Source organism: Nomia melanderi, chromosome 10 (assembly GCF_051020985.1).
Source record: "Nomia melanderi isolate GNS246 chromosome 10, iyNomMela1, whole genome shotgun sequence".
Taxonomy (NCBI): Eukaryota; Metazoa; Arthropoda; class Insecta; order Hymenoptera; family Halictidae; genus Nomia; species Nomia melanderi.
In genome coordinates, this window is record NC_135008.1 from 16,987,180 (window position 1) to 17,001,217 (window position 14,038).

The following is a 14,038-nucleotide window of genomic DNA, read 5'->3' on the forward strand; positions in this document are numbered from 1 at the left end:
CAATTTAATTTAATTAACTTACATTCAATTTTAAATTAAAGCTAATTAAATTACTGTGAAAGATCTAAGTAAAGTCCAGAACTTCGTGATCGTAGATATCTTTAACTTCTTGCATTATAATAACGTATCAGACCAGTCGTGAAGATTTTAAATAAAATTTAACAAACATAAATATTAACAAATTTTCTTAAATTCAAATTAAGCATTATTCTTCTGTTATCAATTATTATATATTAAGGGAAATATTGTTGAAAAAAGTCATAAGGCAAGAGGTTTAAATTGAAGATAGGCGGTATTCATGTTCTTCACAAGTGGTCATAAACGTATATTCGAGTCAGTAGAGATACTTCCCCTGAAAGTATCATTAAATTTGTTTAGATCAGAGGATGAGAACGTATGAAACAACTTGTAAACTGGACCATGTTGCAACAAACTGGATCTCCGACTATCGTAGTTTCATTGTAACTCTGTCTTAAAAAGAGTAGACGAAAAGTGCGGGAGTGGATGAATAAGATTGAAAGCCCTCGGGGTGTCAGCGAGCGTAAGTTATCGGTGGCTGGAATGAAAGCGGATACAGAAGTGTCCGTAGATAAATTCCGCTGACATCAGAGAAGTAGACACTTCTTTAGTAAAGAGACAATATTTTTAAACGTTTGGGCGTGATGTAGATTTAGACTGTAAGTACAAATATGCATACTGTTCAAAATAGTCTTCCTTTTCTATAGTTGCACATTTTCGTTTCTTTATAACCGCTTTGTTATTTCCACTTGTGACATTTTTCTTCAGCCACATCAGCGAAAAAAATCAACGAAGAAACGTTTGTCAATAAAACGATAGGAGGATTGCGATTTGGTCATACATATTCTTAAATGACATGTCTGTACTTTTTATAGAAAATATTACATAGGCACAAAGTACATATTACCACTTTTTTCCAATAAACTGCAGAAACATAATTTGCATGTAAAAGTCACAATTACAAAAGATTACTTGGAATTTCGTCTATACTTAGAAAAGTCAGTAAATATTTAACAAAATTGTAAATACGCACATAGAAATAGATCCCATGGAACACGTTACAAAAAAGTCAGTCATTCAATATTTGTTTACAATATTAAAAAAAAATTGAAAAATTGAAAATGTTATGCGCATATTGTCTCTAGTGATATAAATTAAGGAAAAGGTACTTTCTCTGACACAGGAAAATTGATATAAACTGTAATTTTATAAATAATTTTCTGAATAAATTTAATAAATAATTTAATTTTTATAAATAAATTCTATACGTAATTTAATTTTTATAAATAGGAATTGCAATTCACAGATAAGACTTTTAATCGTTGTCTTCATAAATATATTTTCTAAATGTTATACTATCTTCGACATGTAAAATCTAAATATGCATCTACATAATCAAATCAGTAACTGTCATTTACTTTCTGTTACAACACAATAAGTGCTCGGATATTTTCGCAAGAAAAGAGAGTAATTAATTTATGAGGGAACTATCAGAAATTATTGGAACTTTCAGAACTGTTGTTTATATGTTAAGTTCACACCACCTTATTTAGAGAAATTGTGATGTCTTTTTCATTGGTCATAACAATGAATTATTTAACCCTCTTCAGGGTTTGTAATAACTTCATCGACATTATAATGTTCGAGCTAACTTTTGCATACACTGCGTATTTTACAATGTTTTATTTTTTTACGAAGGATAAGCTGAAGCTCTGTTTCGTATTAAAATAAAGGAAAAGACATGCAACTTATAATTGAAAATAACGTAGAAAATATTTTTTCAACTTTTCAAATATACTAAAATAAAAAGAAAGATTGTTGCTGTTATTGCTGTTAATATTATGCTTATTATTACCGTTATTTTCGTTACTGAAATTACTACCATTGAAATTATTATTATAATTCTCCAAAATAGTAATTTCTAAAATAGGGCATCTTTCACCAACAAACACCTTGTTTCAAAGAGCAAAATTTATTTACTTTACTTCAACTATTAATAACATTTATGAAGAACTTTTACGAAAACCTCAATTCCTTCCCAATAACATAACGCTACTACAGAATGTTTAACTGACACCTTCACTAAAAACAGAATAAATGGTACTGCGTAAAGGTCAACTATGTATGTAAATATTTCTCCAGTCGAACTATGTGCATATCTTGAAAAAAATACTAACAAAAAGGAATCAACTACTTCCACTCGTTAAACCTTCAGCAAACACTACCAGCTAGTGTCAAATTCCGCGCGAGTCCACTCGCGGCGATACTTAACACTGCGCTAACAGAAAAGTACACAGCCGAGCAAAATTTGCCTTTCATTACCGCGAATGATCAAACACCATCAATTCTCCGCTCTCTGAAACGGTGGTTCCTCTGTTCGCAAAGGAATACCAATAACCGGACGATTTGCACACTGAAAAGTTTCGTTCGTATAGTTCCACCGGCAGAGGAGCGCCGCTGGATCAGGGCATATGTGAACTTTTCAATCGAGCGAGTTATACTGAACTCACTATACGAGTGCAATGTGCTTTATGCAATATACTTTCTGTCAAGTGACTGGAAAAGTGGTTGAACTATAGACTTAGCAATTAACCTTTTAACTAGGTATGATGTAAAATCCGGTCATGTTTGCATTTAAATTATAATGGCATGACGTGCACGTCATGTTTTTAATGATTGATATATATAGAAAATTGTTTACACCATCCTGCTTTTAATGATATGCATGACATGGAATTCTGTCACACGTGAGGAGTAATATCCACCCGGAATAAGACATTTTTAAACTTTTCACTGATTAATTACCTAGTTTAAAGGTTAAAGTCAAATTAGACGAAATCTGTTTGTGCAACATATACTTAAAATCTCGACTCGTTCATCGCGTTTCTCGTTCTCTGAGATACTGACCATCGTCTTTTTTTATACGGCGTCCTACTGCATAGTATAAATGTAATAGAATTTTGGGTAATGAACAATATTTACTATATATCTCACGTGCGTGCAATACTAAGGAAATACATAACTAAAACTTGGAAAGTTAATTTACAGGAAATAAAAAATGCTATAGAAATGAAATAAATAAAATGGCCACTTTAAACGCATGACTTTACTCGGCAGAAGAACTGTCAGATGAATTAGAATGGAAAGTCAGTCGAAAAAATTAAAAATCACAATTAGAACTATGCAATATTCAATTAACAGAATTGAAAAACATTAATGTAAATACTATAGATAAATTAATTTCTAGATAGCCAAGATTAATGAAAGCGCATTAATTAAAACACACAAAGGATACGTAGACCAAATAAATTACTGTACGTAATAATAAGTATAGCCAGAATATTAATTCTTAGCAGATCTATACCAAAGCAAATCCGCTATTCAATATTCAATTATTGAAATAGTACATATTTTATCAATTTCTGCTATAAGTAATTCGTAACATTATAATCATATCGTATCCATAGAATTTTAATGATTTTTAAAAGCTCTGAGATGAATGCTTAAAACCACATCAAGCTGAAAAATTGAATCATAGTAATTCAGTAACGTTGACACAACTTCTAGAGTAAAAATTAAGAGCACTACGAGACTGCTAAGCATTAAATATTATTAAAATGCCGTTAAACAACATTCTAACCATTGCAGTCATTGTCTTCGATCTTTCTGAAATTTTGCTAGGTGTACTATAACCTTTCAGCAGAAATGTACGCATACCTTCCGCCCTCTTAACTCCCTCCACCCAAATGTCCCTATGGCGTTTCCTCTTTCCCTCGTCACCGTCGTGTCGCGCAGCAAATTCAGCGTTGAATCATCTGGAGGCCACGCGACAAGCCGGTGGCGCAGATGTTGAGATAGCTATAATGCATGCAAACGTCGACGACAGCCAGAAGTAGAATTCGTGCCGTATCTTCCAGCGACGAAGGTGCTGCCTGGCGTGCCTTGATGGCGCCGTCGGTCGGCCGGGGCTCACCCGGTTTGGGCGGAACGTCGGAGAAGGCGGTCGGGGGGCTCCGAGCAATTTACCGATTACCCTTAATTGAAGACGATGACTTAACGCGGTCGTATAACCGCCTCTGAAGCTCAGAATCGCAATAAACGATCTGTTCTGCAGCGTCGGCACGGGCTACGTGACTTCGACGACAGCTCGATTAAAGAAGAAAAGTATTTTATGCGGGAACAGGCACGTACCTCACTGCGCCAGGGTATTTCCTTGCCGTCCTTGCGTTCTCGCGCAAGTGATTCGAACGATCGTCGTTTCTTTATTACCCAACCACCTCAGCCCCGTTCCCCTGTTCCCTCCGCTTCAAACGAAACGACACTCCCACCCTTGCATGTGGTTCGTCGAACGTGAACGGAAAACTTTTTTCATTTGGATCTCGCTGGTCTTTCTACGTTTGTCTGTGCCTACGAAGTGTTTCGGGAAGGCAGATGCGTTGATTCAGGCGGAGGTAGCGGTGTGTAAGTAGATGTTTAACCCCTTCTCCTGTGACTTCTTTCACGACTATGCTTCATGAACTTACCTTATCATTAATAATTTATTAGGAAAGTAGAGAACGTTTACGTTTATTTTATATGTCCTACATTTACTGAAATGGTTAACCCCTTGCTGCATTATTTACTTTTGCTATTAGACATGTGTAACATCGTATTATCAACAATTTGAAAGAAACGTAAAGTAATCTTTTATTTCACTGTAAGTGCAAATTTGCTTTCAAGATAATCAATTGATAATATCAATATAGTCTTTCACTCTAATCCATGCGTAACAAACAACATTGATTTTTATTAAATTAATCAAGAAATTTTCATCGCGAGTCTCACTCGTCATTGCATGGCAGAGGGTTAACGGTTAGTAATAGAAAAGTAATATTCAATTTATGATCGAAGAGCGTATCATAGGGTACGGAGTTAAGAACAAGTTTTGAGAATAATTATCCTGCTGATACAATTATGCATATATAATCTTGATGATTACGAATGAGTTTTGAGAATAAATATGTATCATAACCACTGCCCATGAATTTTTAACGGAAATAGAAGAGACTGTTCATAGATTTAACCATTAGAATTACCTTCTAAAATTTACATTGGTTAGATGAATATTGAACCAACAACCATGAAAATTCCGCATTTAAATGATTTGTTTAATGAAATAGAAAATGAAGTATTATTACAATATTCATTTTCAAGCTTATTTTATCTAAAAAATTCTTATGAAGCTTAGTTAACGACACGCGAAAAATATTAATTATTAAATTTGATTGTTATCACAATCAAATTAAAAAATTTCGGAAAAATAATATAACTCTCATAATTCATTGTTTTATGAACACTTTTGTAATTAATTAATGCTAAAGGCTATAAAATATACAGCTCCCCTTTAATATTAATTTGAACTTCCATTACATCAAAGGAGAACAAATTATAATATTCATTAGGAGTTATCGATTCGCAGACATACTAAACAAAATCTTGCAGTATTAAATTATTTATTTAATAATACGTTATTCTTTTAATCTTTTTGTACCCCACATATTCTATTGAAATTCGATTCACGAAATGTGTTAGCATGAAAATTTGATATGTAACTGATACGACAGTCCATAGGCTGTCAGCATATATGCTAACACATTGTTAATAAAAAACGTAAATTGGCGTCTTTCATTTCATAGATATTAGTGAGCAGAGATATTAATTAAAAATATAAATTGCAGTTAATAAAACCATTGAAAAACTTTTTCTCCACTAAATTTTAGTAGAATGTTTTCTTTATTAAAATAGTCACATTCTTCTAGATATGTGCATAGTATGAATAACGAGTTAAGAATGTTCTCTTTATACTATAATGTCCTAGCAAATATTGAAAATAGATAAACTAAAAGACAATAAAAAATCTTCAAATAGCAACGTATAGATCAATTTTCTAACATACATCAAGTTTAATTTAACGCAGCGAAAGAGACCTTTGACCAACGTAGTCCAACCTTAACATTATTTTTACGGCTCTTCTGTATATACCTACTGTTACCAAGAGATAATTTAATAAAATCCATTAACTTAAATACATGTATTAAATATAATCTCATAAATAATTCAACACAATTTAATAAAAACATATACTGCTAAACTTAGACAATAATTTTAAGTTAAAATTTTGAAAAGAGTCTCTTTGGTGAAAACAACACTAAAAGATTAGCAACAGCCCAATGCACTCACGGCCAAAGTTGAACTCCACGGTGCCAGATTAAAATTTTAATATCGACTGAAGGTAGAAATATGAGACTCCCTCCATCACGTTTAAACACTGCACGCTCATTGCCCGCAAGATCTGCGAGCGGTAGGGTTCGTGGAAACACGTGGCGTCGCGTCGTGTTGTTCTATGGCTTCCTGCAGCCGTCGTGTTTTTATTTGTCGCCGGCGCGGACACGCGCGATCATAAATCCACGTCCGAGCCACGAGGCGAAAAACGCCAAATATAAAACTGAAAATGACGACGCGCGGAACAATGAATATCGATGCGCCTTGTCCCCGTTAATATTTCACGGAGTCGCAGGCTTTTCCGGTGATCAAAGCCTTAAGCTCGCTTTATTTATTCAGTTTCGACATTGCTCAGCCGACTTTTCGACGCGGCTCGATTAATTGGTCGGGCACGGGCGGCGTGGACGTTAACGAACACGGGAATGCGTCGTCGTCGATAGGACACGGATAGACGACGCGTCTACGGCGCTAAAATTCGATACGTTAATGTAATTACACAGGCCGGTTAATCCGCGAGGAGGACGGGCGAAAAAAGAGGTGCACGACGCAGGCAGAAGAGAGGGAACTGCAAAGGCCGCACTCGCCGACGCCTGTGTGCATTCATGTATCGACGTGAAAATCAAAGGCTCGGCTTCGTGCAGCTAACACGCGCAGCCTCAATTTTCTTTTACACCTGCGGACCTATCAGCCGTTGATAATGCGAGTCACATTGAGATGCAGCTGTTCACCAGTTTCAAGTGGCTAGCTTTGTGCCGTCCGCAACATGTTACGTGCACGCCCTGCGCTTGACATTTTTAAACGACACTGTAACGCGGAAACGTATGCATTTAACATGAAGAGGGATGCCGCCGGATTGAGTAACGAATTCTGTGGAGGAGGTGTCCCCTTTGTAGCGAAATTTTCCGCTGACATTTACGCACCGCAACGGTGTAGATTTCAAGCATGATTTATTGCATCGGCAATATTGTCACTTGTGAATTAGGACTGTTTGATTTACACGGAGCGTTTTCATCGTAACCTTTTGTCATACAATGACGAGCGAGACTCGCGATGAAGACTTCTGGATTAATTTAACAAAACTCAATGTTGTTCATTCTCCACGGATCAAAGCAAAAAACTATTTTGCTATTATCAATTAATTATCTTCAATGAAATTTCCACTTAAAGTAGAACAGAAAATTTTGTTACATTTCTTCCAAATTCTCGATAGTAAAATGTTACACGAGCTCAGTAGCGAAAAAGAAATAATACGCGAAGGGGTTAATTAACCTTTTTCGATAATGATTTAAGCTTTCGGAGATTTGTATGGAAGGAATGTTTTGAATGCGTAACTTCGAAGGATTAGACGTTAGAGGGGTTTGATCTTGAGAACTGAGTGTTCATGTACTCGAAGTTCCTAATCTCTAAGCTATCGAAGTTGGAGGAGAACTTCGAAAGGCTTGACCTTAGAGAGCCAGAGGTCAGGGCTCCGAAGCTCCGGAGGTTACAACGTTGAAGAGATTCGTGAATCTTCGATGACAATGGACAATCACTTCAAAATCCTTTATAAATACTGGAGATTAAACGTCAGTGTCGTCGGAATAAATTTTTTTATTTCTAATTTTTGTTTTATCCTTTCTGCATAAAAAATTAATACAATTTTGTGAAAACCTGATTAAAAAAGTTATTTATCTAAAGGGGTTCGTTACTTTGTATATGTATTCTATATTTTCTCAAAATTGCATCGGTTTCTTTATCCACTACAAACTACAGTGCTGTATGCTAATACTCTGCACTATCAATTTGTTTCAAATAACAATATGTTAACTGTGACAGTCACTATACGTGTCTAGAGTTGTTCCTTTACTTTGAATGCTTGACATAAAAAGAATATCATCGAATCATGAATTCTGAATGAAATAAGAGTGTACTGTGACAAATCCATTATTCAATAGCGCAACGTAACTTTATGTGTTTACTAATCTCAAATAGTTATCAAGCTACACTTGATTACTCACATGATCCCGGTCCGCTTGCGTCTGAAACAGCTAGAGAGGCAAGACGAAACATCCAAACTCGTGGCACTCGGCTCGATAGCAATGGAGGAATTAGTTTCGGCATGTCTTTGTTACTGGCCCAGCGGCGAGCTGAGGTGGAGCGTGCAGCCGATCCTCTTAGCCTCATCACTTTTGAGCCTCCGGCCGGCTGGGATCATGTGAGTAACCAACTGTACAACTATCGACTAATATTATTCTATTATTTTATTAATCTATTACTATCTAATAATATTCATTAAATGTCTGTTAATAGCGCTGTCGTGCTAGGAGGCGATCTCTCCGAAGTCGTAATAAGAGGTTCGGTTCGAGCTCCTGGCGCGATACGGGGCTTTTTTTGAGAAGTGCTTAAATCACGTGGCCCGATGGTGGACCATAAATTAAATGTCCCATCGCTGGTGAAAGCTGTGACTGCAGTCAGTCATAGCCGAACCATCGGGTAGTATAAATCTTGTATTTTAAACCGTATCACAATAAACGTACCTCTTACTTCCATAGTAATTTTACTTTTCTGCCCACTGCACCTCTAATATAGACTTCGAATTTTTACGAGCGCAAGAAATTGCTTTAAAAAATGAGTATATAACAATAAACACTGATAAAATTGTATGTTACCGCCATGCTTTACAGAAAGCAGGTTACCAGGAATAATTTTCATTGCAGAACCAAGGTTGTCTATCACTGCGAGCTCACTACTAATGACAAGATAATTATATTTATTCACGTCACTCAATATTTTATCATTGTACATATATAACAATGAAAATTCTATAGCGGTTCCCGGGAAAAAACGCACGAAACTTGCACGGCAATCAACGCGCTAACTTCCTTTTTGGGAGAACCATCAAAGCTTCGTTACCATCGGTTCAATGCAACAGAGCCGCGGCCCAAAAGCCGAAGCTTCAAAAATATTCGGCGGGAGCAATTAATTCAGCCGTGATTAAGGGACTGATTTGCTCGTTATACGCGTTTCATTCTAACACGGGAAGCTAACAAACAACAGGAGAACGGATGTGACGCGTCGGAGTCGTCGCCGGCGCCGCGCCAAACTACCAAATTACATTTAACTGCAAGAAGTCTTTAATCAACGCGGGAAATCCTATTCGCTAGCGTGAACGTTGGCTCCCTGCAGAATTGCTTTCGACGAGTATTGCGACGGGGTGCCCGAAAGTAGCGAACATGGGAACGATTTAGAGGAACGGACGAAGAGAGGCAGGGGGAGTGACAGAGAGAGAGAGAGAGTGAAAGGGTGGAAGGGGCAGGAATATTTGTCAGAACTTATCACAATGTGTCATCGCGACAAGGCAGATAGGATCGTAATGAACGTTGCAGACGTATACGCGTCGAGGAAGATCGGAACGCGGCGCACAATACGCGATCCCGCAAATTGTTGTCCCGTCGGTACATTAATTCATGAATGAACAAGCCTCGCGACGCGCATCGCAAACTACCGTTGCCGGCCGATGATATTTTATTTACGGTCCACGCGACCGAATGTTATTAAGCCGATAATCCGTAATCAACGCGTAACTCACGAGATATTTCATCCCCGAGGTTGGTTTTTGAAGCGCGAACTCTCCCTCCCTCTCTTTCTCTCTGTGTCGTTTGATGTATTTTCACCGAAAAATTTTGATGGAAAATACGGTCGGGAGAGACACTGACCAGGGATATATGATTATCTTATATCGATAGTGCCAGAATAATCGATTCCGAATGGTACTATGAAACAGAGTACAAATAATTCGTTTATAAGCCAGTCATTTGAATTTTGAAATAGGTATTGGATCGAAAAATTGATTGCATAGCATAATAATAGCATGCTAATGTAATTTGATTATGTATTTGAGTAATTAATGTCAGTCTCTGCAATCTAATACATTCCGTTGAATATTCGTTAAATAAGTAGACAGATTCCAGGTCGTTTAAGGAATCTGTTCATTCAAGGAGTATTTAGAATGCTTAAACTGCAGTCAAATATACATTCAACGTGTATCGTTAGATATGAACTGTATTTAATAGAAGCGAATTATTCCGACATAATCGTGGTCAATAGTGAATATGGAACCATTTGTCTGCCCGAATTGTTAATATATCTTAAACCTTTTTAACGTTTATTGTAACGTTTTTATTAACTTTCTCTCCATTAAAAAAATGATAAAGTCTATGTAACTTTACATTCCCAAAATTGATTTTGGTCAATCGCTTCAATATATTTTCGCAGATTATCACAATTTTTGTAGCAATTTGATGGATCATGCAAAAATTATATTAAAACATACTATTTATATATTCATTTATATATTCATAAATATATTTTAATACTAGTGAGAAAGTTTTCCCAGAATTTTAGTTACTGCTAGAAAAATTCAATTACGCGTTCAAGAGCAGATGAAAGTAAGAATATTTGAAGATTTTATCTCTCTTAATAGTTAAAACGTACAGAAATATGAATCAAATTCATCTACAAATAACCTTATGTAACTCGAAATTGAATAGTGTTGATTGAATTAATTCTTGGCACTCTATAGGATCCGCTACGGAACCATTTATACTATCAAATATCTTAACAAACAAAGGTGAAGAAACTATCCTACGATTATTGCATGTGTCATACATGCAAATTTGATCTTAAAATGGAATATAAAAGAATCTAAGAAATGTTACAACATTTGTTTGATTTTCACTAAGGATATTATAAAAATAATTGAAGTTACTGCTGAACTATAAAATGGACTGGACTGCTAAGAGTTAACATGAACAAAGTCGTACTGTTTCAATTCTGTTCCCGTGAAAGATGATGATAAACAATCCACAAATAGTAACTGTAGAAGGAAATATCAAGACTTCCGGTTAACTATCAAGCGTGCTTCGAAAGTATCATACGCAGAGAGTTATTGAGCTTACGTGCCTAAAGTCTCTGAGAGATATCATACGAAACTGCAAATTTCATTCGTTCTGGAAAGAAGAAACACGTGCGAACAATAAATTACTTGGACCACGTTCGTCTCTAACGATGCTGTGCTATTAAGTCGAAATGTTTAATGGAACTTTCCGAGTATCTCGGTTTATTGACAGTGCTTTGTTAATGGCCATCCGCCACATTGGGAAATTGAAACTAAAAAGATTGCTATCGTAATAGCTGTAAAGACTTGGTTCTCTCTGACCCCTTAAGTAGAAATTACGAATCTCACGTGTACGTGCTCTCTCCGTGGAATTTAATTTTGAAAATTACATTATAAATCTTTGGTATTGTGCTCAAAATAATTGTTTTATTTTTATAAATAAATGTAATGGAAGCTGTAATACTTGAGTTTTATTTTATAATAGTTATATTGACAAATTTTCGACAAAATAATTAGTATCATAAGAAGGAACATTTGAATCGATATAAATCGTAAGACAAGAGGTAAAAACGAGTTCACTTTGCGCATACAAACTCAATGTAAACACATCCTAGATTAAGGAATGAACATTTTCCTCAATGAAACAATTGAAGTTCGTTACGATATCTGAATAATTAAAATTGGTATTCTTTAATAATATTACGGATATTAAAATTGTTAGTCATATATTAAATATAAAATGTCTTTCATCATTTGAAATTCATTGATTCAAAGCCCGTATTTTAGTATAGCTCTTTGGAATGCAAAAATCAAATAAATATGAAACAACCACAAAACGTCAATATTTAAAAATATTTATCGACAAATATTTTCAATGGATAGATAATAGGATTACAGAAAACCAGAAAAAATCTGTGGATCGTAAAATAATCATTTTTGACGAAAGGTAAATATACATATTGCTTTTATTACGTTGAACGGTCAGCGGTACGTTCGTACCACACAATTTTTTAATTAAAACACGGAAACATCGAAAATATGATTTTTCGGCATTTAAAAATTGCTGTTATTTTCCGTCATGTGAATATTTTTCCATTGTAAAGAACTCCGTTATTGTTTACACGCTTTTATTGCAATATTTCGTTAAAACAGCCTTTCGGATCGTGACATTTTAAACTGAATTATACATGTAAAATTGTCGAAGTTTGATTTAAAAAATATGCACTAAAAAATCTCAACTTTTTATCACAAGCGTAACGACTTGCACAATTCCTTACAATCTGTGCTAAAAAAGATAGTATGAATCCAGCTCAAACTATGTAAATACCTAACCGTCAGAAATTATTAAATTTTTTTACATTCTGATGATCTCCATAAGTACTACACTGTACGCCAATAATTGTTACACTGTCGAAGAAGATGGCAATTGATTTAATAGTAATAAGAAACAAATAACAAAATTTTGTCTACTTTTTAAATATATTTTTGTACTTGTACAATAATTAACTTCCATCCTTAATAATTTTCCGAAGCAAAAATATTTAAAAATTAGTCAATTTTACTGCTATAATACGAGATTCTCTCCTTAATAGTGAACATGATTGGCTGAAGACTATTACTGCGTATAAAAATGATGAGAGTGGTTTGAACGAATGTAGTCGTATTTATGAAGTTCCTAAAGCACCTATTAGGAGACACATTTGGAAAAAAATTTTTGAGCACATTCTGCAATCTGAAGACTGCTTTGTTGGCACTTTGAAACGGTGGTTTAGAAAACCGGTTTTCTTAATTAGACCGATTATACAAATTTAATTTTCACTGGTAACTGATCTAACTTAAAAAACATTATAATACATTGTATTAAAAAATTAAAAAGTACAATATTTTTTCACTGCTTGATTTTTCCTAAATACGCCTGTAACTGAAAATATTAGAAAATGTTTTAGTAGTTCAACTTCGGCAACTTTCTCCTTAGTAGTATTCGAGATGTATTTAGTGCATTTTAGATTTGTAACTTAGTCCTTAGAAGTATGAATGTAAGGATGTGTGCGAGCGAAGGGGCAGGAAAACGCCATTATTCGAAAGTTCGATTATCCGAATAAGGTGTGTCGTCATCAGTTCAAACAATTAGTCATACAATAGTTATATAAAGTGTTTCTAATACAATGGAAGTACATACTTAAAGACTTTAAATTCAACCGGCCATATTTACTGACTCTGATTAAGCTACTTCATATTTTTCATCTTCATCCAAATTACACCTAGTACCTAATTCAAATAACAAGAAAACGATTTCTCATAATCAGATTGCTGGTTTTCATGCATTTATAAAAAATTTGGAGGTGCAGAATAATACAGAATAACATTGCATTTAGTTTGAATAAATACTGTTTCTGTTCTTGTTACTTCGGTTTCCTCGTCTCGTTATTAAAATATTTCATTAAATAATTTACTTTTATACTCTCGTATAATAGACATGATTTCGAATGACACTAATTATAAGAATAACTTTGCCGTTCCAAGTTTAGCTGTAGTGAATGGTAGCAGGATAGCATGAAAACGGAGAGGATATCGCGGTAAATTTCTATGGTGTCATCCGCCATGCTGTTTCAGATTAAAACGTGTGACGTCTTCAAATATACACGAGGGAGAAGAAGATTCGAGAATTTGCGGAACGGGATTTTCCTGGAAAAAGCGAGCGTTTCACCTCCTTCCTTCCAACTCTGCTTCTCTATCTACGAATAATGTAATATTAATGGGACATCGTCCGATTCTCTTTTCTCCCATCTGACATCTTTCAGGGTGCCCATACGGCCGAAATTATTAACGAAGGTGCTACATAGATACAAATGAAAAAAATAAATAAAGAAAAAATATGAAAAA

General features: G+C 35.0%; 2 protein-coding genes across 4 annotated transcripts in view; one reads left to right on the forward strand and one right to left on the reverse strand.

Annotated features, from left to right (window-relative positions):
• LOC116428740 (protein O-mannosyl-transferase TMTC1) overlaps positions 1-14,038 on the reverse strand; it is a 467,272-nt gene that overhangs the window by 340,802 nt on the left and 112,432 nt on the right. The window lies entirely within an intron of this gene.
• LOC116428741 (uncharacterized) lies at positions 4,125-8,799 on the forward strand. Of its 2 annotated transcripts, none has more exons than XM_031980777.2 (3): positions 4,125-4,479; positions 8,251-8,473; positions 8,569-8,799. In XM_031980777.2, exons 1-3 carry the CDS (start codon positions 4,353-4,355, stop codon positions 8,651-8,653), a joined length of 435 nt encoding a protein of 144 aa, XP_031836637.1. In that variant the 5' UTR covers positions 4,125-4,352; the 3' UTR covers positions 8,654-8,799. The 2 variants fall into 2 exon arrangements, 1 of the variants encoding a protein (XP_031836637.1); XR_004235334.2 differs by having other exon boundaries at positions 4,126-4,479; positions 8,307-8,473.